This window comes from Rhinopithecus bieti, unplaced genomic scaffold (assembly GCF_001698545.2).
Source record: "Rhinopithecus bieti isolate Rb0 unplaced genomic scaffold, ASM169854v2 scaffold_7683, whole genome shotgun sequence".
NCBI classification, from domain to species: domain Eukaryota; kingdom Metazoa; phylum Chordata; class Mammalia; order Primates; family Cercopithecidae; genus Rhinopithecus; species Rhinopithecus bieti.
Window position 1 is genome coordinate 2342556 of NW_016805834.1, and position 27316 is coordinate 2369871.

The 27316-nt window shown below is 38.8% G+C and overlaps 1 protein-coding gene across 3 annotated transcripts in view; it reads right to left on the minus strand.

Annotated features, from left to right (window-relative positions):
- Positions 1 to 27316, minus strand: part of GRM8 (glutamate metabotropic receptor 8) — an 863233-nt gene that overhangs the window by 477222 nt on the left and 358695 nt on the right. For all 3 annotated transcript variants that reach the window (XM_017873818.1, XM_017873820.1, XM_017873819.1), the window contains exons 4-6: positions 11386 to 11521; positions 9855 to 10009; positions 8576 to 8713 (exon numbers count right to left, since the gene is read on the minus strand). In XM_017873818.1, the coding sequence (XP_017729307.1) occupies positions 8576 to 8713; positions 9855 to 10009; positions 11386 to 11521 (429 nt within the window). The remainder of the gene's footprint in view (positions 1 to 8575; positions 8714 to 9854; positions 10010 to 11385; positions 11522 to 27316) is intronic.

Consider the following 27316-nt stretch of genomic DNA (forward strand, 5'->3'; position numbering starts at 1 on the left):
TATTTATGATTGACAGTACAGTGTTTTAAGTTTTCAGAATATTTTTTGTTTCTGACATGGCAAACTTTACAATCTGCTTTGCAGATTTTGAAGATACAGGTGCATCTGTGTACATTTCTTTAAATTTAGTAATTTAGTAATTAAGCTTCCCACTTTCAAATTTACTAATGAGAAAAACACGCGCACACACACATATACATATTACTCCGTCATTATACTTTACTGATTTGAATACATCAGTAGAGTAAGTATATAAAGCAGGCTACTGATTACATGTTTTTTGTATTGACAACGTATACATCAAGTCTTATTTAGACTGTCTTCTGTAAGACACCTTGAGTTTATCAGTAACCTTTAGCACAGATGAATGTTTATTTTGCTAATTTAGCTTCAGGTGCTATGGTTATCATTATAAACTAACTCTAATATTCTCTATTACTCAAAGTATACCCTAGAGCTCACCAGGATCCATGTCACCTGGGAACTGGTCAGAAATGCAGAATGCCTACCTCCAGAGCTACAAAATCAAAATCTGCATGTTAACAAGGTGCTCAAGTGATTTTGTGCACACTAATGTTCTAGAATGCTGTTAGACATAGTACTTCCCATATTGCTTTAAAATAGTTTAAAATAGATTTTTTTTTTCTTTAAGAGAATGAACAAATGAGTAAACTAACTGTAATTTAGCAACATGAACTGCTATAATTCAATGTCATTGGACTTACAGGTATAGAAACTTCTAGTTGATATAGTTTCTCCTATTTTGCTTTTTGCTTAATGTAGTCATAGGTCTACTCTAATGCAAGGCAAGGGGCCAGGGAACTGGATGTAAAGGTTTATGCTGTTTAAGACCCACTAGCAAAGACTACATATATCATTGAAAATCAATGTGAAGAATATTTAAAAATTTACTACTTTATAAAGGATTAGGTAATAACCAATATGTTATTTTTGCTTCACTTTATAGTTGGTGATTAAAATTCCAAAATGTATTGCATCATACATAAAGTATCATAAAGAGCAAAACAGAAAATATTTTCAACTTTGTGGTAAAATGTCTAATATAAGTAAATAATCAATAGAGGATATAAATGTCAAGGACAAATCCAAATAAAAGAAACCAGGATCCTGGCTGCAGCTCCAAGATTAACACTGTGGTTTGTCAATAATTCACTTTACTTCTCTGGGTTCTAGTTTCTTCACTAGAAAACAAGAGATTGATTCTTATTTTACATCCCAGCTCTAAATTCTGAAATCTAGTATGTCTGAAATCAATGCCTGTTTTGTCATCTCAGATGGATCTATTGAAATTCAACATGAAATATCAGAAACAGCAAAAACAAGTCATCCTTGGATTTCTGCTATTTTTACTTGCGAAGAACAAGAGCATATGGATGGCCACCTCCTCGTGCTAATGTAAATGCATTCTCCCCGACAGAGTTTTACTCTAGGCAAGGGGAAAAAGGGGGTGGAAGAACACATTTTAATTCAGGGGAACCTACCTGGGTTATCTTTCACTCTGAATCACCAAATCAGATTATGTAAATTCATCCCCCTTGATGACTACCTACTTCCTTCATATGGTCTCTATGAGTCCTGAGTGAATACAGGAGAGCTTATACCTTTCATGACTTCGCAAAACAAACAGAGGACTGCTGAGAGGTAGTTATACCTGAAAAGTTACCTAGCTAATCTAGCACCAGAAAATAAACTGACAGGTCTTTCAGGGAGCTAATTATTGAGCCTGCTATTTTGGTTCACTGACAGGATTGTTTGTTTGTGGGAAGAAACATATTTGTGCATTGCTTTTTCCATTACCACTATTTCTATCATCATAAATAAGAATCAATAGGCCATTTTGCATAGCATATGCTCACCACTATTTAGTATCTGAGTGTCAGTTGTATGCAGGCTAAGCAGCAGTGCCCCAGCCTCCTGACTGAGAATTAAAACCTAACAAAGAAAACACCTCAAATTCCACAAGACAGTGTATATGTCTTTGTGAGCTCCTTGAGAGCAAGGGAGGAGTTTGTCTCCTCTATCTGAAGCACAGTGCCTGGCACATGGTGGGCTTCGAAATGTGTAAACAACTAAATGAATAATGAATGAATGGATGGATGGATGAAACAAAGGAAGGTTTTAAGATAGGATGTGGAATCAACTGTACTTACTGGGTCAGTCAAGGGATGTTGTTTTGATAAGGGCAGAGCTATTTACAATTCTTTTTTTTTTTTTTTTTTTTTGAGACGGAGTCTCGCTCTGTCGCCCAGGCTGGAGCTGGAGCGCAGTGGCGGGATCTCAGCTCACTGCAAGCTCCGCCTCCCAGGTTTACGCCATTCTCCTGGCTCAGCCTCCCAAGTAGCTGGGACTACAGGCGCCCAGCTAGGTTTTTGTATTTTTTAGTAGAGACGGGGTTTAACTGTGTTAGCCAGGATGGTCTCGATCTCCTGACCTCGTGATCCGCCCGTCTCGGCCTCCCAAAGTGCTGGGATTATAGGCTTGAGCCACCGCGCCCGGCCAGTTATTAACAATTCTTGATGGAGAAAGGAAGGGAAAGACCCGGCCTGAGTCCAGAGGGAGCTGGCTATTGTTTAGCAGCTTAACCCANTTTTTTTTGAGACGGAGTCTCGCTCTGTCGCCCAGGCTGGAGCTGGAGCGCAGTGGCGGGATCTCAGCTCACTGCAAGCTCCGCCTCCCAGGTTTACGCCATTCTCCTGGCTCAGCCTCCCAAGTAGCTGGGACTACAGGCGCCCAGCTAGGTTTTGTATTTTTTAGTAGAGACGGGGTTTAACTGTGTTAGCCAGGATGGTCTCGATCTCCTGACCTCGTGATCCGCCCGTCTCGGCCTCCCAAAGTGCTGGGATTATAGGCTTGAGCCACCGCGCCCGGCCAGTTATTAACAATTCTTGATGGAGAAAGGAAGGGAAAGACCCGGCCTGAGTCCAGAGGGAGCTGGCTATTGTTTAGCAGCTTAACCCACATACTCAGGTATCTGCAATATTCACTATTGGGTCCTCACTATAGAATACAAGAAATCAGAATGACAGTCATTTAAAAAGTAAAGCAAAACCTCTGAAGAAAGACTCTCTACTGCCAATGAGAATATTGCTGGACAAAACAAGGTCAAGTAAGGGACTGATCAGAGAAAAGATAAGAATGAGAAAAAATGAGGTGATGAAGGGAGAGGAATTGTGGCAGAGCCCTGAGTGGGGAGTAAGTGTGTGAAAAATGTGTAAAGACAGGGAGAGGATGAAGACGCAATTCTCAAGAGAGTCTGTGGGTGTCTGGGTTTTGGAGAGTGGAAAGACATTAAGCCTGAGAGTACAATGAGGGAGGAAGAGAGGGAGGGAGAGGTCAGATAAAAGTCTATAAAATAACACCCATCACCACTGATAACAAGTATAAAAGAGTCCTTTTCTCTTCTGGAGAAAGACAAAGGGAATTTTAAGTAGGATTAAGTAGTAGTAGCTTTCAGAACTCAGCAGCTCTCAGAAGCAATAATAACTACATAAATAGCTAAGTGGATGGTAGGAATCACTTCACTTGGAATTTGGCCAGCAAATCAAAAGTTAGCAGTAATATCACATCTTTTTGAAAGCTTTCCTGAGATTCTAGAGGGGAAAATTATCTCAGAAGACTGTTTCTACTGAGTAAATTTCAGGAAGAAATGCTCCTCACTGCTTGAAGATGTTCTGTCTCTGGAAAACTGGTAAGACAGAAGCCCCTCCCTGCTGGGAAGCACTCTCTCATCCATGTAAATACATTGCCAATATTGCCCCCAGTGGAAGCAAATAATTACATTCGCAGATTACCGTCGCCTAATGTAAAATTTTACTCAACGTATATAACCTATCAATGATGTTCTGAATGCACAAAAAGGGGCCCATGGATATCTCACTTTCAGAGAGTGTCTTAACTTTTTAACTCATTGCAGGTAGTTAAAATGTAAACTTTTAAGGCCACATTTTAAAACACTTTGCAAATGCTGGACACCTCTACTCATGAACATCCTGTAAATTTTTCAAGTACATTTGACCACTAACATGCCAGATCATCTTCTCCGCTCCCCTAAAATAGAGATGAAAACTGGGTATAGTGGTAATTTGGGGGGCAAATATCTTCTCTCATCATCTGAAAATTGTTATATGTTGCTTTTTTAAAAAATTAAATTAGTGTTACTTGTTTTCTACCCAGAGACAAGTTATTTTGGTATCACCCACAATGGAATTTGCATGAAAATCTGTTTATTGACCCAGTTCCCTAGGGGTACATTTGCCCTAGCACTTGGAGTAAACACCATTTTCATTGCACTAGAAATAGTTCTAATTGGACAAATTGTTATAATTTCAGCAACACCCAAATAAATCAAAGGAATTGGAAGCAGACATGCCACAGAATCTGGATTCGATCACAAACCAGTTCAGTATTTGTGCCTGAAATAAAAGTCTAGTCATATACCATCTACAGATGCTAAAGGAACAGCTACATACCTTGACTGAACTTAGAAAAAAAATGTTTTAATTGTACTTTAAGCTCTGGGATACACATGCAGAACATGCAGGTTTGTTACATAGGTATACATGTGCCATTGTGGTTTGCTGCACCTATCAACCTGTCATCCAGGTTTTAAGCCCCCAATGCATTAGGTATTTGGCCTAATTCTCTCCCTCCCCTTGCCCCAAACCCGACAGGCCCCAGTATGTGATGTTCCCCTCCCTGTGTCCATATGTTCTCATTGTTCAACTCCCACTTACAAGTTTAAAAAAAAAAGAAAGAAAATATGAGTTCAGAGAAACTGGTTGTTCTGAAAACAGCCTATTGAAAAGTTATGTGACTGGTTAACTGTGTGTGTGTGTGTGTGTGTGTGTGTGTGTGTGTGTGTGTGTGTGTGAGTTCATCCATTGCATTAACTGGGGTATTTTCACTAATACAGTCTAAATAACAGGAAATGAATTTATAGAGAATCAAACAATAACATTCAGAACTCAAAGTTAAGCATAGTGTAAAATATATCTCAGTGGAAAGCACGTAAGTGTCTAAATTCTCCTTCCAAACCCTTCTATAAACTCTGTGTTTTCCATTATCCCTTTACATGTATCATCCTCTCCAAGAAGCTGGACCTTTTTACTGCTGTTCACGTACCTCCACGTCATGCCCTACTCTATGCCTTTGTCCTGCTCACTCCCCCTTTCCTCTCATCTTGGATCCTTCTTGTCATCAAACACTCATCTCCTCCACAGAGCTTTGGATTTTACATTGTTAACTTACACATATTTTCTGAACTTCCCTAATTATCTATATCCAAATTTAGCATTTAATCATAGAACTCTCCTCTCTGATTACATATATGTTTGTGTGTACCTTTTTTCCCTCAACCAAATCACATGATTTAAAGGTAACACTGGTCTTTAATGCCTCTTCTTAAAGTTTCCATCAAGATCCTACTCTGCATTTAATCTCTTTCACTAGTTATCGCTTCTCTTTTCATTTTTTGAAAACATGCTTAAATGCACCCTATCCTGAAGAAATCTCCTCAATTCTTTCTCAAGCTCTCCCACCATATCTACTTTCTTTCCCTCAAAACTTCTTGAAACAGCATCCCTTCCTCCACTTCTATTCTGTTCTCTCTCAACCCCTCCAATTTGGTTACCCAGGCACACCCTTCTCTCTCAGCCACAGATCCCTGCAGCACTGAATCCTCATGCACCGTCTTTCTCCTGGAGACTGGGACAACCTTGACTCCCGGATCATCTCCTTCCCCCAAGCCCAGCATTCTGTGTGTTCTTTCCTGGTTCCTGCCCTTGAATTCTCAGTCATCACTCCTCATCTTTCCTCAGTCTCCCATGGCAATTGCATCTCTGCTTTTGTCTTTAACTTCGAAATCTCCAAGACTCCCTAATCTCAAATTTTAGTGAACTCTCTGTGGGGTCCCAGACCTTATGCTGCCACCTGCTGGACAGTTCCATGGGGCTATCTCAGAACAAAATTCAAGTTTATTCCCAAACACCTAACCATACTATTTACTTTATTTTTCCTCTGTTAACTAATCACATCACCATTTCCCTAGACCTCCCTGATAGAGGTTTAACATCAGCATCCTCCATGACTTAACGATCTTCGCCCCCAGCATCAACCACTCAGCGTGTACTACAAATATAACGCTACCTTCCAGAGCGTCTGTCCTCTGTGTTATATCCCTACCTAGCTTTGTGTGTGTGTGTGTGTGTGTGTGTGTGTGTGTGTGTGTGTGTGTGTGTGTGTGTGATCCAGTCTCACTCTGTCGCCCAGGCTGGAGTGCAGTGGCGCGATCTCGGCTCACTGCAACCTCCACCTCCCCAGTTCAAGCAATTCTCCTGCCTCAGCCTCCCAAGCAGCTGGGACTACAAGGCGCCCACCACCACGCCGGGCTAATTTTTTGTATTTTTAGTAGAGACGGGTTTTCACCGTGTTGCCCAGGCTGGTCTCGAACTCCTGAGCTCAGGCAATCCGCCCACCTCGGCCTGCCAAAGTGCTAGGATTATAGGCGTGCACCACCGTGCCCGGCCCCTAGTTAGCACTTCTTAGACCATGACTGCCTGTCCCCAGCACACTGGATGAGACCTCACTGACCTGCCTCCATTTTCTCCCCTGAACCCCAATCCTCCTGACACTTCTGCCAGGCAAATCTTCTTGAACCAAGTGTCTGAGCAGTTCTCTAGATGAAGAGCCTCAAGACATTGTGTCCTACTGGTAGAATAAAGCCCAAATTCCTCAACTCTGGAACTTCTAGAAAGAACTTCAAGGCCGTGCATGACCTGGTTGCAGACTATCACCATAGCCTCGGCTGGCATCACGCTTCCTCTTGCGATATTCACTCTGGCTCCAACCTCCCTGAACTATTTTTTTTTTTTTCCTGTACTTTGAACAAAAGAGCCTTTCTCCGGCGCTAGAGCTTGTCATGCACTCCTGTCATATCTTTACACAGCTGACCACTTCTTGTCACTCAGGTTTTACCTCAAATGTCACCTCCTCTGGCAAAGCATACTCGGACCACACAATCTAATTACCTTCCTCCTCCTAATACCCAGGTGAGTCTTTCACAGTTAATCTGTTGTATTTCTTCTAAGCACATCTCAGCATCTGAACGCATCTGTTCATTTATGTTTATTACGGAGTGTCCGTCTCCACACACTCAAATGTAAGCCCCATGCGCATGAATATTGCCTTTCTTCACTCAGCCCAGCTCCTGGAAAAGTGCTTGGCACACAGAAGCCTGAAATCAGATTCCTCCACAGCGTGGCACTCATTTCCACCTCCTTATTCTGTCTCTGTTTATATGTCTGTGCTAGTTTTTAGCACATTACATCTTTTATTTGAACAGCTATTTCCAAAGAAAGTGAGGAGGAGGGAAAGGAGGACATATCAAAGTCTAGGGGTGGCGGGGTACAAGAAGGAATGAATCATTTCTGAAACACACATTCAAGTTGTGTAGTTTTCAGTGTAAAGGATTTGTGCATTTTGTTAAAATTGACCCTAATGTTGCATGTTTTGATTCTGCTATAAGAAGCATTCTTTAAATTTCATTTTCTACGTGCTAGTTTCTAATATATGTATTAAAAATGAATGTGTATATTGACCTCATAGCTGTAACCTTGCTAAATTTACTACTCAGTTCTAGGTAACTTTTAAAATTATGTGGTTTTGGGCCAGGCACAGTGGCTCATGCCTGTAATCTCAGCACTTTGGGAGGCTGAGGTGGGCGGATCACAAGGTCAGGAGTTTGAGACCAGCCTGGCCAATATGGTGAAACCTCATCTCTACTAAAAATACACAAATTAGCCAGGCGTAGTGGCACGCGCCTGTAGTCCCAGCTAGTCAGGAGGCTGAGGCAGGAGAATCTTGAAACCAGAAGGCGGAGGTTGCAGTGAGCCAAGATCGCGCCACTGCAGTCCACTCCAGCCTGGGCAAAAGAGCAAAACTCCGTCTCAAAAAAAAACAAAAACAAAAACAAAAAAACCCTGCAGTTTGTTCCTATGTGCACAATCATCTGAAAATATAGTTTTAATCATATATTCAAAAATGCTTATTCAATATCATTATTATTCTTAAGCACAAGCTATGGAAAGTAAGGCATCAAAAAATCATGCATGTTTCAGGATAGCTACTATGCAGGATTTAAGAAAATAATAGTATTATAGGGGACAGGGATTAAAATAGTTGAAAAATACTGTCTTATAGCAACTTATTATGATGCATATTACATTTTGAACTCTTGGAGAACAATACCATGTCTTGTTTATTTGTCTGTATTCTAGCAATCCTAATAAAGTACATTTTCCAAAGTAGACAATAAAAGTCTTCCAGATACCCCAGTACTATATGCATGGTATATGTTCAATAAAATCTTGCTGATCGATTGAAAGAACCAATAAACAAATTTAAGTTTGTTGAATGATCAGTGTATGCTCAGCCCTGCTGAGACACTATAACAAGAAGACATACAAAAAAATAGAAAATACACTCATCGTTATCCATAAACATCATTTATCAGGTAATGCTGAAACAAATGCACCACAGAAAACATTTGAGTGGTTACCTGTGCATTTCTTTATATGACTGTTCCTTTTCCCATGTGACCCTAACTTGCAGCCAAAATTCTCCTCCCAAAATTCTGCAAACCACACATTTCTTCGATTGTTGGCAAGAGTTCGGCTTCTAAAGTATCGATCAAATCCTATTTCAAAGGAGAAAGGTAAGATTTTAATATTCTTTCAAAATTAAATATTGTCAGAACTTTCGAACGGATGTTATATTGTGATCATTGTATGAAAAGAAACACACACACACATACAACAAATGAGAGAAAGCCAGTAGCCCATAAACAAGGCTTCTCTTATGGCAAAAGCCAAGGAGGGTCAATGGACAATCCCCCTGCACCATCACCACTACTCAAGCACCTGGATCTATGAATAAGTACAACAGGAAAGCCTGGTATCAGTGTCCTTCTTATACCCTCCCCTACTCTACTTCTCCCAGAGGCAGGAACCAGTGACTTCATGCTGAATCCTGGATACTCAGAACCCAACTTAAACTTCCTTCATTCTTTCCTCTTTCCTAGCAGGAATCAATGTTCCAGACTTCCCTGTGTTTCCACATACTTCAAAATTTCTCTCTCCTATATGTTCTGTTTTCAGTTAATTCAATAAAGCAATCATGTTAATGTCACCTTATGGAGTCATGGGTAAGAGAACTCAAGTGTCAGTTTGCTCAGGTAACCACGTTATTGAAGGGAGACCCCCTGGAAATAATGCCTTACTCCAAAGGATAATGTTAAAAGTGAGAATTTCAGTTACTGTCAAACTGATTGGAAAATATGTTTAGAAGATAGACTGCCTCTCAGGATGCTCCAAGTCTTTCCTGTTGCATTTATTTATCCATAGGATAGGCCCAGCATCATATATTCATTTTCTATAAATCAAGTATCTTCCCTCCAACAATGCTATGATTACCATAAATGCCCATGGAAATAAGTAAACTCAAACTCAAAGTGCAATTACTAACATAATGGAAGTAACTGACTATGGCCTTTTTCTTAAAAAAAAATCTAATGGGGACTCTTTCCTAAATACACATACACACTATATAAATATAATAAATATATGTGTGTATATATATAATACATATGTGTGTGTGTGTGTATATATATGCATGTGCATGCTGGTTTAAATACTGGTCTTGACAATTCTGCCACCAAAGCTAAAATTTGTATCAAGCCATCAGTAATGAGTGCATTTCCTCATATTATGATACTCCAATTTTGCCTTTGAGTTTAGATCCAACTGCAATGAAACAAACTCTCTATGGTGCATCCTTACCATCAACTGATGTTCGTTTGGGCAAAATTGTCACAGCCCCTTCTGCAATCTCCTCTTGCTGATAGACAGGTGCTATTTTGGATCCCCAACTATCTGAGCCAATCCAGAGAAAATGCCCACTTTGGTTTAGTTTTTTTGCTGCTTCCAATATCCTCCTATAGGAATAAAAATAATGCATATCACATGTATTAAAAATACCACAATTATGAATATTACAAGAACAGCTTTGGAAAGTTGTATACACTCAGTAGGTCACTGTTGAACAATTAAGACGATCATTCTAACTGCCCACATCTTATCATCTCCTAAAGGCAATATAGCAGAGACTAACTCCAACACATGTTAATTAGCCTTATGCTTAACCTCATTCACATCATTCTGTCTATCACCCTTGTTTGTCTTATCTCATTCAGTCCCCAAGTTTTACTCTGTAGGTATTTCAGATTTACAAACTACAAGGCAGCAGAAGGCAGTCTGTTATTGGAAGGGAATTACAAGCTTTTATGTTGAACATGAAATATGAATCAACCCAAATGCCCATCTGTGACAGACTGGATTAAGAAAATGTGGCACATATACACCATGGAATACTATGCAGCCATAAAAAAGGATGAGTTTGTGTCCTTTGTAGGGACATGGATGCAGCTGGAAACCATCATTCTTAGCAAACTATCACAAGAACAGAAAACCAAACACCGCATGTTCTCACTCATAGGTGGGAACTGAACAATGAGATCACTTGGACTCGGGAAGGGGAACATCCCGCACTGGGGCCTATCAGGGGGAGGGGGGAGGGGGGAGGAGGGAGATTGCATGGATGTTCGACTTTGGGTTTTTTGGTGGTGATATGGTTATTGGATTGATTTTTGTTTGTGTGGTTGGGGGATTGGTTGGCGGGGTGTTGTGTTTTCTGTGATGGTTTGGTTGATGGTTTGTTTTGAGTCTCGTTTTTTTTTGTGTTGTGGGGTGTTCGTGTGTAGTTTTGTGATTGGTGTGTGTTTTTTTGTTCTGGTTGGGGTTTTTTTGTGTTTTTGGGTGTTGGTGGCTGGTTTTGGCGTGTTGTTTTTTTTTGGGAGTCAGAGTTCTTTATATGGGTGTGTGTGGTGGTGTGGGGTGTATGGTTTTATGTTTTTTTTTTTTTGGTGGTTGACTGGTTTGGGATGATGTTCTGTTTTTTATGTGCTGTGGTTAGGGGTTGTGTGATTAGTGGTTTTTTGTTGTGTTTGTTGTGAGTGAGGGGTTGTGTAGTTTTGATATATTGTTTTTTTGATATTTTTGTAGTTTACTTATTGTGTGATGGTTATACATGTGAGATATAAATGATGAAATTGAGGTGCTGCCGAGTTGATGGGTGCAGCACACCAACATGGCATAAGAGTAGAGATACAATATGTACAAGCCTGCACGTATATGTCACATGTCCTAGACACTTAAATAAATAAAAAAAAAAAAAAAAAAAGAGAGAGAAAGAAGAGAAAGAGGATATGGGACACAAATCTGACCCTACATACAGAAGAAAAGTAATCAGCACCTGATGTCATCCTCATTGGCAAACATAATCACTGCTCGAGCATTAGGTGTTTCTAGCAGGCGTTTGATAATTTTTTCAAATTCTCCAGGTCTTGGTTCACGTGGGATTTTCTGTGACTGAGCAATGCAAACACCACCTATTTAAAAAAAAAAAGGGCGGGGGGAGGGGTGATTCAGGAAGAGCATTTATTTAATTAGCAAACTCAATTAGCTACTTTATAAAAGCACATAATTCTGTATGAATATTATTTCTCAAAATATGTGTCACTCTCACCTATTAAGAGCAAATTGTGTTTGTTTGCATTATAATATATTCACCAAATAAATGACAATAATTATTAATCAGACATGGGTTTCTTTCCCAAAATTTAAACATTATTTTTGTGGATATATCTAAGAAAACCAAGATGTATAAGATGTGTGATGAGAGTCAAAAGGTGGAAAGAGGAAGGGCTGTTATGATTTATGCAACATAAGCCAAAGGACAAGTGACAGAATTAATAAAAGTATGAGTATGTCTTATAGTTGAGACCCTTATTAAGTAGCAAGGTCCTTTTGCTACTTTTATTTACTAGTAGACTTCTCTTAAAGTTAATTAAAGTTAATTTCATTGTATAGCTAATAGAACTGCAGCAAGATCCTCATGCATCAGCATAACAATGTCTTATGAGACAAGTGTTCTTCAAGACTATATAAGACACAGGCAAACCCCAAAGATGCCAACTCTTGATTGACGTACATCTCCACTATGAAAATGGCAGAAATACTATCTCATTTTCACTGTAAATAAAAAGAAAGAACCTTATTTTGGCCTCTCCTTCTTAGGCAATGAGGGACAAAAGAGAAAAGTATAGAAAAGATCTCTGCCTCTGAGCTGGGGTAGGAGCAGAAGAAAGAGGTTCCCCCAATTGCAGTGAAACAGAGAGATAACATTCTGAAACTAGATGAGAAAGCAATACTAGCAATAGGTTTCAATTGCATTATGGTATAAAAAGTATTTTTTGAAGTCAGCTAAGAATTAAATCGCCATTTATAGCATTGCTTCAGTAGGCAAAGGCATTTTTACTTCCAAACAATTGACAATGCACTCAGTCATCCAACTGTTATTGCATGCCATTATACTCTATGCACTGGGCTCAACATTGGAAATGCACAGTCTAATCCAGGAGTTACCATCTAGTCTGGGAAATAGGCATTTGAATAAGTTACCATGGAATAGATAATAAAGTATATAATTAATAGGATATTCAATATAATCAGAACACAGAAGAAGGAGTAACTAAAGTGCTTGAGAGAGCTGAATTTTAAAGAGCAAATATACATCCATGTGGGGACAAAGTGGAACATGTCTGGTGGAGGCCACAGTATGTAAAAACCTAGCACAATCATGGCCTATGGTAGAGACTGGCTGGGTCTGAAGTTGGAAACAATGACCAGGTCCAGCTTGAGAATGGCTTTGTTAGACGTGCCAAATTCTGTAGTCTGAATGTTAATATGTTAAAACTTAATCCCCAGTGTGAAAGTATTAGGAGATGGGACTGTTGAGAGGTGACCAGGTCATGAAAGTGGAGTCCTTATGAATGGGATTAGTGTCCTTATAATAAAGACTCCAGAGATATTTCTTGCACCATCTGCCATGTGAGGACACCGCAAAAAGACACTGAACCAAGAAGAGGGCCCTCATCAGCTCTTGACCATGCTGGCACCTTGATCTCAGACCTTCAGCCTCCAGAACTATAAAAATAAATTACTATTGATTAAGCCATCCAGTATATGATAATTTTTATTTTTATTTTTTTAGATATGGGGGTATCACTCTGTCACCCAGGCTGCAGTGCAGTGGCCAGATCATAGCTCACTGTAGCCTCAAAGCCCTAGGCTCCAGTGATTTGCTCACCTCATCCTCCGGAGTAACTAGGATTACAGGCACATGCCACCAAAACCGCACCAGTCTCCTATAATAATTTATTATGGCAGCCCAAAGAGACTAAGACATCAAATAACTTGGACTTTATTCTGAAAACAAGGGGAATCCATTAGGTTCATCAGCAGGAGAAGTACGTGCTGAGCTTTATGCTTTAGGTAGACTTTCAAAGAAGAAAAGTCTGGTAGCCAAATGATAGATTTCCAGGGCTCTGTGATCAAACCTAACACATACAGCAGATGTATGACTAACTAGTGCTAGCACATAAAACTATTTTTCTTATAAGTTAGAGAACATTCAAAATTATGCCTATAATAGCAGGACTCTTAGTAACCTTATAATACACATTCCAGGGGTGGGAATTGTCCATAATACACAGATTGGGCTGTGTCACTGCCTGCAGTTAGCTAGTCTACTGATACACCACTACTAGTGGTGATAATTGATTCATTCCTTCAGTAAATATTTCTTGAGTGCCCAGTATCTGCCAGATACTGTGTGGGTGCTGTGGACACAATGGTGAATAAAAGAAATTCTCTAAGTTCACAGAATTCAGAAATATTATGGGTAAATCAGGCCTAATGCAAAATAAAAAGAAAGAAGAAGAAGAGAAAAAGAAGGGAGAGGAGAAAGAAGAGGAGCAGGAGGAGGAGGAGAAAGAGGAAGAGGAAGGAGGAGGAGGAGGAGGGAGTGGAAGAGGAGGAAATGGAAGGAGGAGGAGCAAGTGGAAGGAGGAGGAAGAGATGGAGGAGGAAGAGGAAGAGAAAAAAGGAGGAGGAGGATGAAGAGGAAGAAGAAAGAGGAGGAAGGAGGAGGAGGAAGGAGGAGGAGGAGAAGAAGGAAGCAGAAGTAGTAGAAGCAGAAGCAGAAGAAGAAATAATACATAATTATAAAGTATAATGAGCCCTGTGAGGAAGAGCAAACGAATTTAATTTAGATTGAGGACTGCTCAGGGAAAGACACCCTAAAGTGGTGTAATATAGTCGAGATCAAAAGGATAAGAGCATGGGAAAGGGCAGCAAAGGGCCAATGGAGTCAACGAATGAGGGCGAGAGGGGTGGGCAACAAAAATGAGATGGACATAAGGGTCAGATTGCAAGGGCCTGTGGAAGACTAGGAATAATTAAATGCTTAACTTTCTCACTAAATGTTTATATTTCTTTGATCTTTAAGTGGCCCATAAGAATATATCTCATGTATGAGCATTGCACTCCATGGAAGAAAAACAGATGAGGATCACTGATACAGACTGCAGCCTGAAGTGGGATGAACAGGAGGCAATGAACCCAGGCAGGAGGTATTGGAATAAGCAGTGGGAAATGATGACTGAGCCAGTGCTACTGGTGCTGGGGAGGAGCAGCTGGAGCTAAGGCAGAATCTCTGAGTTCGAGTCAATGGAGCTTTGTACTGATTTGATGTAAGTAGCGAAGCAACGGGAAACCACGAAGTATGACACCAAGGATTTGGTCTTTGTGACCAGTTATGTGATGGTATCATTAAACAAGTGGGAAATCCAGGAGGATAAGGAGGAGAAAATAATGATTTTGATTGGAGGCAGGCTGTCTTCAAAATATGCATGGAATGTCAAACTGAAAAAGTGAATCTGGAGCTAAAGAGAGAGAAGGGAAATGTAATACTTTTGTTAGGGGCTGATAGGTTAGGTAACTGAAGTGTTGTGGGGCAAAGAGGTCACTGAGAGAGAATATTTAAATCAGCAATAGCAAAGGTGAATTCTAGAACTCTGAAAAAAATCACCAGGTTTGGAGGAGGAAAGGAGTGATTACGTATTTTGAGAAAACTTTTGGAATGAAGTCTAGAGGTAAGTTGAAGACTGTGTATAATTTCTTTAAAATGCAAACAAACAAACCTCTGTGAGTGGAAACATTAGATAACTGCAAAAATGTAACACTAAGTAACACTCTCCAGGGAACAATATCTGTTTCAAAAGATGACTGCCCTTTTAATTAAATTGCCATGATTACTTAAACATCCCATTAAAGGCATGTTATATGCTGAGTATCATTCTGAGACTGTTACTGACTCTGTAGCCATAAAAAATTAAGTTCTGAAAATTTTTATTATGACTGTTTCAGAAGAAGCAAACAAGCAATCCAAACATAGTTTAGTCTGAATTCATTGATTTATTTATTCACGATGGACCTATTAAACATTTTTGTTTGTAAAGAGCTGAGTTCGCTGAGTTGAATTTTAACATAGCTTAAACCCATTTCACTTTTTACTATTCCCATACCACACCTCATATCTTTCAACCTGGTCAGTTTGTATTTTCCTGGAAAGAGGCACTGGAGTATTAATCTATTTAAGCTGAACAAATGCTTGTAGAGAACCTGTTTCACATGGCATTGTGCTGTTTGGTGCCTGTAGATATTTTATTAAAGTGTAGATTGATTATTTATCAAATGATTATAGTTAGAAGACTGGGATTATTTCCTGAACCCTGATACCCATTCACACTTTCTTTCTTCCTGTCAGTCAAAAAGTCAGACAGCTAATCTATTCGTAAGCACTCATGGTCTACCATGTTTCAGGAGTTACAGACAAAGACTGCCAGTCTTCAGCAGTTATGATATAATTGAATGACAATGCGTACACATAAGAAACATCAGACAAGGGTGTAAATTAGGTAACACAGATAACAGCATAAGATATACCACAGTTCAGTCATAAATGACAAATAGGTCATCCCCTAAAATAGTCCTATGACTTCATAAGAGGAAGGGGTCATTACATACTGTTAGAATTTGGTTTTAAAAATCCAATGAAATTCAAAGATTCAGACCTCATCAAAGATACGTTTTCCATACAATACTCCACATCCATTGCTTGACTTTTTAAAGAGACTCTCTATCTTGATTTAAATTCCTGGGGTGGGTGGGTGGAAGAGAAGTTGCCCTTCATCAAATAATTTATCCACCACATCTACTCTTCCATGTCTCACTCTGAAAGATTACTAATTGTATACAATTCAAGGGACATTAACTTTCCTATTCTGCAGGGATGTTCCTGTTCTATAATTTTTAAAGCTTAGTACTTACAGGGAAAATGTTATATTAAGGAATTTATAATTGGGTGTTTTCTAAAATTTCCTGGCTAGTTTCCTTGAAGCCTGTGTATTTTTTTCCTTCTGGTTACTTAACAATAATTTAAAGATCATTTATTGAATTTAGCACTTCATGTACACTTTACAATACACATGATCACTCCTTTCCAGTCTCATTTACTCAATGACACCATCTCTATTCCTAATGGCAGAACTTGAAGGTTTGTATCATGACCATCTTTCTGACAAGGAAAATGAGAAACAGGGGTACCAACAGCTTGCAAGATACTGAAATCCAGGTTCAAAACCAGATTTGTCTGCCTCTACATCTAGATTTCTTCCATCATCTTGCCCATCCACAATTGACTATACCTGTGGCTTTATGATTTAGTGACTGCAAATGATTGATGCATAAGATAAAACATATTTAAAGACTTGTTTTTTAAAACGCTGCCAGTTGTCCCTTGTAAATCTAATTGACAGCTACATAAATACAGTCCTTCTGTTGAGTAATAAGAGCTTAATTAAGATACTTGGAATTCATGCAGATTATAGAAGTGACTTAAAGCTCTCCAGCATATAGCCAGTCTACCCTCCAAACTTCCCAGCTGTTTCTGTTGATGCGTGTTCTCAGGAAGATTTTTCTGAGGTTCTTGTCTCCTACTTCTTTTGTACTGCAGCAATCATAATAATTTTAATTTTACTTTTTTTTGTTACTTCTTTTTCCTTTTCTTCTTCAATTAGAAATCTATGAGTATTGAACCTTATCTTTCAAATTTATCAGTATACCCCAACACGTATCACTGTGTTTGGTACACAGACTTCAACAAACATTTGTTGAATGAATAAATGCAAGACTTGTGATAGGTACTTCTAGGATAGAGAAATAGAAATGAGACAGTCCTGCTTTCAAAGACTTCTCCATCAAGTAGGGGAACAAATAGCTATATGTAAATATATGTTTAAAAGTAGATGTCATTAAAAGAAGTAAAAAAATTATACATATGGGTCATGACTATGCAGAGGAAGTTGTCACTGAAATGGGATCTGCCTCCCAAAATAGTTTCTATTAGGGTACCATGAATTAGAATACTACCTAGGCCTTAGTGTATTCATCTGTAGAGCGGCATTAGAATTTCCTCATATTGATACAAAGGCAAATTTGTAAACAATGCCATTTCAGAATTTTTACCTCTGTAGAAGGCTGAGACTTGTGGGTGAGTGGTCAGGTGTCTCAGATATGAGAGATAAAAGGCTTGTATGTATTGATTTGCTAGTGCAGAGAGATGGTGGAATGAGAAAGAAAACATATTTGTCAGAAGACCTGAGGGTGGCCCCATGTAATCTTGAAAAGTCTCTCATTTCTCAGTTTCCTCATCTCTGTAATGAGGTTCATAATAACTATCTCTCAGGTATACTGTGAGAGTTCATTTATAAACGGTAAATTTCTATGCTAATGTGGCACATTATTATCAGTGTTAATAACAGTAATAATCATAACCAGACAATAATCATCACCAATACTGAGAGACTTGATATTCAGCCCTAAAACACTGGTTTTTCAACAGATCATATTTTTGAACCCTTCACCATTTTATATGTAGTATTATCAAATATCCTAAATTCTGAAAAGTGATCCTTGCTCACCTGCCTGTGCCAATAGATGAAATGACTAGGTTTCACTGTTGATTTCATTGTTGATTACAATGTGATTGGGACAATTTTAAGGTGAGAGAATGGGAAAAGTTATTTATATTCTTCTCCCATCCCCCAGTTCCTACCTCCAAGAATTAATTCTCCTTTCAAATGGATTCCATAAGTAGTAAAGATTTGGCTCAAATATCTGAGTTGAAATTAGAATTTAACTCTTTAATAAAATGGTTAAAACTATTAAAATATTAATGGTGCCAATTGGGTTAAGCAAAAGTTGTTATGGAAACAAGCACATGTTGTTTCATTCAAACATGTGTGCTACGTTTTTAAGAGGTTGGAATCTAATGTGTTGAGATAATACTGTTGGACTCTCCTAGAAGTAGACCTCAGAAGGAGTTTGAAATGCACAAAATTTGCTCTTGGCATCTACCTGATGGAGGGCTCCAGGGAAGCAGAGAAATCCAGGCAGAGAAATCCAGCTGGCTATGGCCCAGTGACAGGCTGCTGACACCACAAGCTCTGAGGCTAGAATGGCCCTCAGAGTTGCTTTAAAACAGGCCACAAAGGCCAGGCCATTATACCTCCACATCAATCAGCGTGATGATTCATTTTATGCATCAGTTTGACTGGGCCACAGGCTGCCCACATAGCTTGTTAAACATTATTTCTAGGTGTGTCTGTGAGGTTGTTTTCAGAAAAGATTGGCTGGAGCGGTGGCTCATGCCTGTAATCCCAGCACTTTGGGAGGCTGAGACGGGTGGATCACGAGGTCAGGAGGTCGAGACCATCCTGGCTAACACGGTAAAACCCCGTCTCTACTAAAAATATTTTTAAAAATGAGCCAGGAGTGGTGGCAGGTGCCTGTAGTCCCAGCTACTCAGGAGACTGAGGCAGGAGAATGGCGTGAACCCGGGAGGCGGAGCTTGTAGTGAGCCTAGATGGCACCCCTGCACTCCAGCCTGGGCAACTGAGCGAGACTCCGTCTCAAAAACAAACAAGAAAAAAAAAGAGAAAAGATTAGCACTTGAATTAGTGGACTGAATAAAGCAGATTACCTTCTCCAATGCAGGCTGGGATAATTGAGGGCCTAAATGGAACAAAAATGTAGACCAAGGTTGAATGAACTCAACCTGACTGCTTGAGCTGGGACATTGATCTTCTCCTGCCCTCAGTGCCTCTGGCTCTCCCGCATTCAAACTATACCACTGGCTTTCTTGGGTCTCCAATTTGCAGACAGCAGATTGTGAAACTTTTCAGGCTCCATAATTGTGTGAGCCAGTATCTGACAACAAATCTTTTTGGTTCTGTTTCTCTGGAGAACCCTGACCAATACAATGAGTCATCAGATCTGGGCCACTCTGGAAGAGGGGAAGGTGACCTTGGGCAAGGCCTCTAGCCAGGGCAGTCCCACACGGGGTTCAGAGCTGAAGACTGCCTATCTATAGCACTCCCAGAAATAGGAATAACAGGTCCTGCACTGATGGGATCCTGAAGGTCAATTCACCATATGTACATTAGTGTTAATAATGTATAATTGAAATGTATACAAAAATGAAGATACCATTTTTCTGAAACAATAGCATACTATTGTTTGCCTTATAAGGCAAATAATTAATAGAATGCTATTTTTTAATGTTAAAACTCCCTTTCAGAGACGTCTTGTTGCACAAAGAAAGGCAATCTATACAAACGGTAGAAAACTGGAATTGTAGCCAGCAAAAATAGGAGAAATAGGACCTTTCTGGTATTTCAATAAAGATGTTTTGTTAAAACAATCTAAAAGGATAAAGAACTATGTTTTAGTTGTTGCTCATTTATAAGACAAAAATCTCTATTAATAATAGAGCAGGAGAAAAATAAAACAAGAAACAATGTCACGGCACCAAGTTCCAACTGTGATGGAAATTGAGGATTAACTTATTGTGATGAAATTACTTACAAAGCTCTGTATAGAATACTGTGTGCTTTTTAAAAAAACAACATGAGTACAGTATTATCAGTATCTCAAGTTGGTTCACAATTTCCATCAAATTAAATTCTACATAAATCAACTCAAGTCTCTGGTTATACAATTTGTTAGCCACATGGCAGACTTTGGTTTTGGAGTACAAATAAGCCAACAAAATTACCATTTTATCAATTGTTAAAGAGAATGACTAGAATATTGGTTAAAAATGATTAGACTTACAGTTTGCCCATAAGAATTTTGCCTAGAATTAAACATTTTTTGATCTAATAAAAATGTGATACAGCCCATCCACCATTATTTATTTCTTATGAACATGCCTTCAGATAATAGCAATGAGCAAAACAAAATAACCAGGTGTTTTTTTTAAGGCAACAGAAACATATAAGCTCTCTGCCCTAAATATCCTTAGCATCATTTATATTTCCATCTTTCTGAAGACATAAGTAAACTAACAATTTGACCTAAAGTAATTGGTCCTTTAGTGGTAGTTGAGTAAAATTTGTTCTATGGTTTAAATAAGTGTAATCACGCCTCCTGTAACAATATTTTCACCTCCTCATGTGGTGTAAAACTGGGACTTAGCAGCAAAGTGCACAACATGAAACTGTAAGTTTATCAGCTTAAAGTGTACTTTGCAAAAGAGAAGATTTATCTCGCACATCACTGTAAAGAAAAAGTGTTATCTCTAACAACATGGATTAAAAGAGCAAAACTGCACTTATATTTATGTTCATTTTCTCTTTCTCACTTTCAAACATTTTATACTTTTTCCTCTATCAAATGCCATGTGGAATCTTAAGGGGACTCTGAAAAGCAATGCAATGAAGGAATGATACAGAAGAGGCATGCACTACCATGCATGGGGAAGTAAAGACAATCCACTATGCAATGGGACTGCAACAGAAGCAGACACTTCTCAAAAGAAGACATACAGCTGGCTAACAAACCCATGAAAAAAGTGCTCAACATCACTGGTCACAGAGAAATGCAAGTCAAAACCACAATGAGACATCATCATACACCAGTCAGAATGACTATTATTAAAAGTCAAAAAATAACATGTTGATGAGGCTACAGAGAAAAAGGAGCACTTACACAGTGTTGGTGGGAATGTAAATTAGTTCAGCCACTGTGGAAAGCAGTATGAAGATTTCTCAAAGAACCAACAACAGAACTACCATTCAACCCAGCAACCCCATTACTTGGTATCTACCCAAAGGAAAAGAAATTGTTCTACCAAAAAGACACATGCACCTGTATATTCCTCATAGCACTATTACAGTAGCAAAGATGTGGAATCAACCTAGGTGCCCATCAGCAGTGGACTGGATAAAGAAAATGTGGTAGATATACACTGTGTAATGCTATACAGCCAGAAAAAAGAATGAAATCTTGTCCTTTGCAGCAACGTGGATGCAGCTAGAGGCCATAATCCTAAGCAAATTAATGCAGAAACAGAAAACAAAATACTTCATGTTCTTACTTGTAAGTGTGAGCTAAATCTTGGGTACACACAGACATAAAGATGGGAACCATAGACACTGGGAACTCCAAAAGGATGGAGGGAGTGGGGCAAGGGCTGAAAACTTCCTATTGGGTACTATGTTCATCATCTGGGTGATACGATCAACAGAAACCCAATCCTCAGCATCACACAATATACTCTTGTAACAAACCTGCACATACACCCCCCAAATCTACAATAAAATAGATACTTTTAAAAAAATAAAATCATAATTAAAAAGTAAAGAAAGGACCTTGGCACAGAGAGCCCCTTTCCTGCTGTCTGCAGATGTACTCTGAGAGAGATGCTGTGATCTGGAGGTGGATTGGGTCTAGGCAGGTTCACACTGGGCTCTCACTCAGCCACAACTCACCACAGATCCGGAGGTCTGCTCAGAGGAACAGAGGAGTGGGGTGAATATGAATCTCATCTCTGGGGTCAAACTTCCTAGGTCGAAATCCTGACCCTTCTCTTCTTAGCTATGTGAGACTGGGTAAGTGAGGTGGCTTCTTTGTACCTCTGTCCCTCATCTGAAGATTGAGAGGATGCCACCCAAATGGGCTTTGTGAAGAGACTCAATAGACACTCAACACATTATGTTTTCCTCAGAAAACACCTGTTAGTTGTAAATTGTTTAAAATTAAAATCAACAGCCCCCACACAGAAACAGTGACTGTCTCTCATCAAGTGATATTCACCTGCATTACTTCTAGAAACCTCAAATTTCATTCCCCAAGTATACACAGAATCACATCTCATACTAGAGATTCCTCAAGGGGGATATAGAGTCAGCTGCAGAAAGCTGCATAGTTAGAAGAAAAACTTACGCTCACCACAATAGAAAGGAATGTCTGATATGTTGCCTCTTCTTACCTCTTCCTTTGAATTAGAAATGTCTAAGGAGACATAGGTATAGGAACTTGGAAAGATTCAGAGAAACAAAGAAAGAAATATGAAAGAAGAGAACCAGGAAGGGGAAAGGGGAGAAGAGAAATGGTGTCAGGGGAGAATGAAAGAGAACAAGAGTAGAAAGAGGAGAGCTGAGAGAGAACACCCAGTCCAGAGGTATCTATGGAACTGGGCAGAAAAGGAATTCTCTGTAGGGTCAAGAAAGCAATTGCGAGGTGAGGAACAATTGGAGAAGGAGCACTTGACTAGGTTTAAATGAATTTCATTAATGTGTTATGTGCATTTGTATTTTTTTGGATTATTTTTGGTGAGTAATTTGTGATCTTTATTTTGTTCTGTCTGTTTATTTGTTTTTGCCATTTCAAATTAGGTTCCCAGATTCTGGAGTGAAAAATATGACAGGAAAGTTTCAGAAGAGAAAATTAACTCCCTCTAAATGCTCAAATGACCAATATGAACAGACTCTCGGACATATTTTCCAGCCCATTGCCTGGAAAAACCATTTTGACAAAGACAATATTGAAATCAAAGTGAGCACTGTTTAAATTTCTTACCTGTTCTGGACTTTAAAAAAAAAACAAAAACAAAAAACCAGCATTAGACTTTGAATTAAGCTCATTACAGAATTAATAATTTCATTACAGAACTGTACCAATTAAATACCCCAGTGTATCTCTAAGTCTAGTGAAGCCTGATATCTGTGAACACTCACTGGATGTGTGACAAATACATGAATAAATGAGAAGCCACTGTTTCCTGATATAGTGAAATTATCTAATAGATAAGCATATCCATGTTTTAAAACCAACATCATTCAGAAAAAGGCAAAGTATCTTGGTATCTGTGTTATATGTGTACATATCATAAAGTCATTTCCAAGTCATAAAGGTATTTCCAAATACCTTCTGCAGATAGGACATTCTCAACAGTACATCAACAGCAGCTATTAGAGCTTGAAATCTATGTGCACTGTTCTACTCAGCACCAAGTAATATCTGATTCTACTTATCAGCATTACCTGTATTTTGCTATGTATTAGCTTTCAAACAGTGAGGGGTCCTTTTCAACAGATACAAGGATTGAGATTCTCAATTTAAGAAAGAAGAAACTGATAGCAGAAAGGTCATTCTTATTTTAGCCAAATAACCCTTCTGAGCAAGGGTTGTACAATGACCAATGTATGGCAGTAACCAAACTATGAAATGAACTTCAGAGAACAAACATCAGCACCCAAAGCAGTTAAAAACTCAGTCTTTCAAGGAAATGCAGGTAACACGTAGTGTTTCCCTAGGTAATGCAAGATCATTCCCTACCGGAGGATTTGATCCATGTGCTTAGTACATAAAAGGGTTAAAAATGCAGTTATGTTTTAACTTTTGGATACTACTAAAAGAAAGGATCGTGAATAGATATGTCTTAGATAGCAAGCCCTCTAACATTTTCTTGGGCTCCAGGGACAATCCTATCCTGGCCTCCCAAGTAGCTAGGACTACAGGTGCGTGCCACCATGCCCGGCTAATGTTTTTGTTTTTTGTGGATATAGGGGTCTCGCTATGTTGGCCAGCTGGTCTTGAACTCCTGGCCTCAAGCAATACTACTGCCTCTGCCTCACAAAGTGCTGGGATTACAGGTGGGAGCCACCATGCCCAGCATAATTCTTTGAAGAACTCTTGTCAAAATACATTTTGGACTAGATTTTATTCAAAATAGAAGACAATTAGTAGCTTGAGAGGCAAGAACATCCTCCAACCACACACACACACACACACACACACACACACACACACACACACAATTCTATTACCTTTTCCTTAATGAAAGATCTACTTTTAGAACAAATAGAAAATAATAATATATTTGAACAGAAAAACACTATTTCACTAATGTTTTAATATCTAATTTCAGCCTCATAATATCCTAATGCTATCAGGTTAGTAGGGTAAACATTTTAAATTTCTTTTTACATGGAAAAAACTGTCCCCAAAATCACATGGCTATTGAGGAGTCAAATGCAAACCTTGTGAACCTAATCCTAATAGCGAATAATTACCGCACTTTGCTGTTATCTCTCAATAATTGTCTCCTTGGTCATTAGGTCGCCTCAATGTACATAATTAAATACAACATCAACAGGTAAGGTGGTATATTCAAAATGTGAACTTCAAAGTTTTACATCATCAAGGCTGCATAGTTTAGATAAATGTTTTTTGGTCTGGTTCAAGTTGGACAGAAATTTCATTGACTGACATCCTCTCAAAAGAGCCTATTGCAAGCTATTTTCTCCATAAACCCGGGTCTGCCTGTCATCCCTCATGGAGCATTAGCTGAGCTCTTGCTACATGCTGAGCTCTCTGTTAGAATCTGGAGTTACATGAATGAATAAGAAAACACAGTCCCTCATCTTCAGGAGATAACAGTAAACAACACAATATGTAAGCAGATATTACAATTTGATGTGAGAAATGCTATAATATAGGGCAGCCTAGGGACAAAAGACCAAGAAAATGGAATTTGGCAACTGTAAGTAAGATTCACTGGCTCTTGCCAGAGACCTTGGAATTACACAGTCAGAGAAGCAAAAGAATAGTTGTATGATACACTGATATGCGTCAGAATCAACAAGTCAGAAAACATTTCAGAAGTGAGATTATGCTTGATTCAGCCAGCCAAAAAGCAGCAAAATCTATTTCTAATGGATACTACCAGTCCACAGAGATGCATATTTCCTTTGACAGTGTTGTCATTAAATATGATGTAATAAACACCCTGTTTTCTGTACAAAAGGAGATTTAATCTTACTTTTCCACAATAAGAAGCAGACAACTCATGTTACTGTAGAAGGAATACAGAAAAAAAAAATTACGTTAACCATTAAAATGACCACTGGAAGAGGAAACAGGAACATATCAATCCTAAGAATAAAGGATTTCAGCTGGACTCAGTAAAATGTAATCACAACTAAACAAACAGCTATCTACAAGGCTTTATTTCAATGTTAAAACACATCAGAACTTGTGAGAATAGGTTTTTAAAAATTTATTCCTATTACTGGAAATTCTGAAAATGTGCAAGCCAGGTCAATATTGCATAATTTAAAGATGCACTTTCAAACAATCTTTTACTGAAACCAAAAACATCTACATTCTCAGTGTTATAGGAAATAGAGCAGGTGTTTTATAACATTCTGCATTAAATGGTATTGTTTATCTAAGGGGGTTCTTAGAAAAGAACATTAAGCTTTCAACAATCCCAACATCATCCAAGAGCAAAAATGAAAACCGATCAGAACTGCAAATAACAAAAGGATAACAATTTGTTACTTCATAAATTTCTGTGATATAATTTCTATAATTTCCGTTCATGCAGTGACTTCCAGATAAAACTCATTCTCCTTGCAAATGCATTATAGCCTAACCATATGTAACATGTAAATATCTACAAATGAAAAGAAGCTTAGCTTGTTAAAAAAAAAAAAAAAAAAAAAAAATCTTTTTAAAAAAAAAAAAAAAAAAAAAAAAAAAAGATCCTGGAATATAAACAGAGTAACAGAAGCACTCATTCGAGTTCACTTATGGCATGCTATCCTCTTCTCATCCCTGCAGTGGAGCACACCCATGTTCCCTCTGCATGACCCTGGGCAAGATATATAACTTTGTGGCTATCAGTTCCTTCATCTGTGAAAAGAAGGGTGCTTGACAGGATGATCTCAAGATGCCTTTGGATTTCAACATTTTGTGTTTCTATGAATATACCACATAGCTGCCTCCCATGAGTACTGTGAATTATGTAAGTTCTAATATGGGAATAGAACATCATGTAAAATACAATAAATTGCTTTTTGAAAAGCCTAGAGGAGATGAACTAGAGGGTACATCAGAAAACTTTTCCAATTCAAAATTATAAATCCTGACTTCACAAGTCAAAGCATGACTGGGGATCTTACAAACATATTTTCTGTAAGAGTATTGCAGCCTTGGTCAGGTGCTAGGGGTCTGATGACCAGTTCATTGGAGCACTATAGTTCTCTTGTCAGTTCAAAGAAAAAATGGAAGGAGTGTGGGGGAATAGGCTGAAGATGAAGACAACAATGGCTTCCATTTTACTATTCAATAATAGCCTCGCTTTTCCTCTCCTCATCCATTTCTCGCTCCTATTTATTGATCCTGCTCAACTTTCCCTTTCTCTCCCTTGCTTTTCCTTCTCTTACTCTGTCTTTCCCATTTTAAAAACCTGAAAATGGAGATGAGTCACCTGATACAGCACCCTTTCAATTACTTCCGTCCTGTTACCCTGAGACTCACTAATAGCAGCAGCAAAAAAAGAAAAGACTGTTGCATGGCCTGGCCTCTTGTTGAGCATGGAAAACAGAACACATTCATTTACCTCCATGTTATGAACTGAATGTCTGTATACCCATAAAATTGACATGTTGAAGCCCTACCCCTCTGATGTGATAGTATTACCTTTAGGAGATAATGAGGTTTAGATGAAGTCATGAGAGTAAGATTCCCACATGGGATTAATGTCCTTAATAGAAGAGGAAAGATCAGGCTGATCGATCTCTCTCTCTCTCTCTCTGTCTCTCTCTCTATATATCTCTGTCTCCATTCACCATGTGAGAACACAGTGAGAAGGCCATCGTCTGCAAGCCAGGAAGACAGCTTTCACCAAGAACCCAACCAGGCTAACATCCTAATCTCAGACTTTCCAGCCTCCAGAATTGTGATAAATAAATGTCTCTTGTTTAAGCCACTCAGTTTATGGTATTTTGATTTAGCAACCTGAGCTAAGACACTCTAATTCCTCCAAATACCCAACTAAATTGTCTAGTATAAAAAAAGTGGGGAAAAGAGGAGAGAAATGTCATCAATGTTTTGAAAGCTGAAAAGCAGATGATTACCAAGTCGCATTG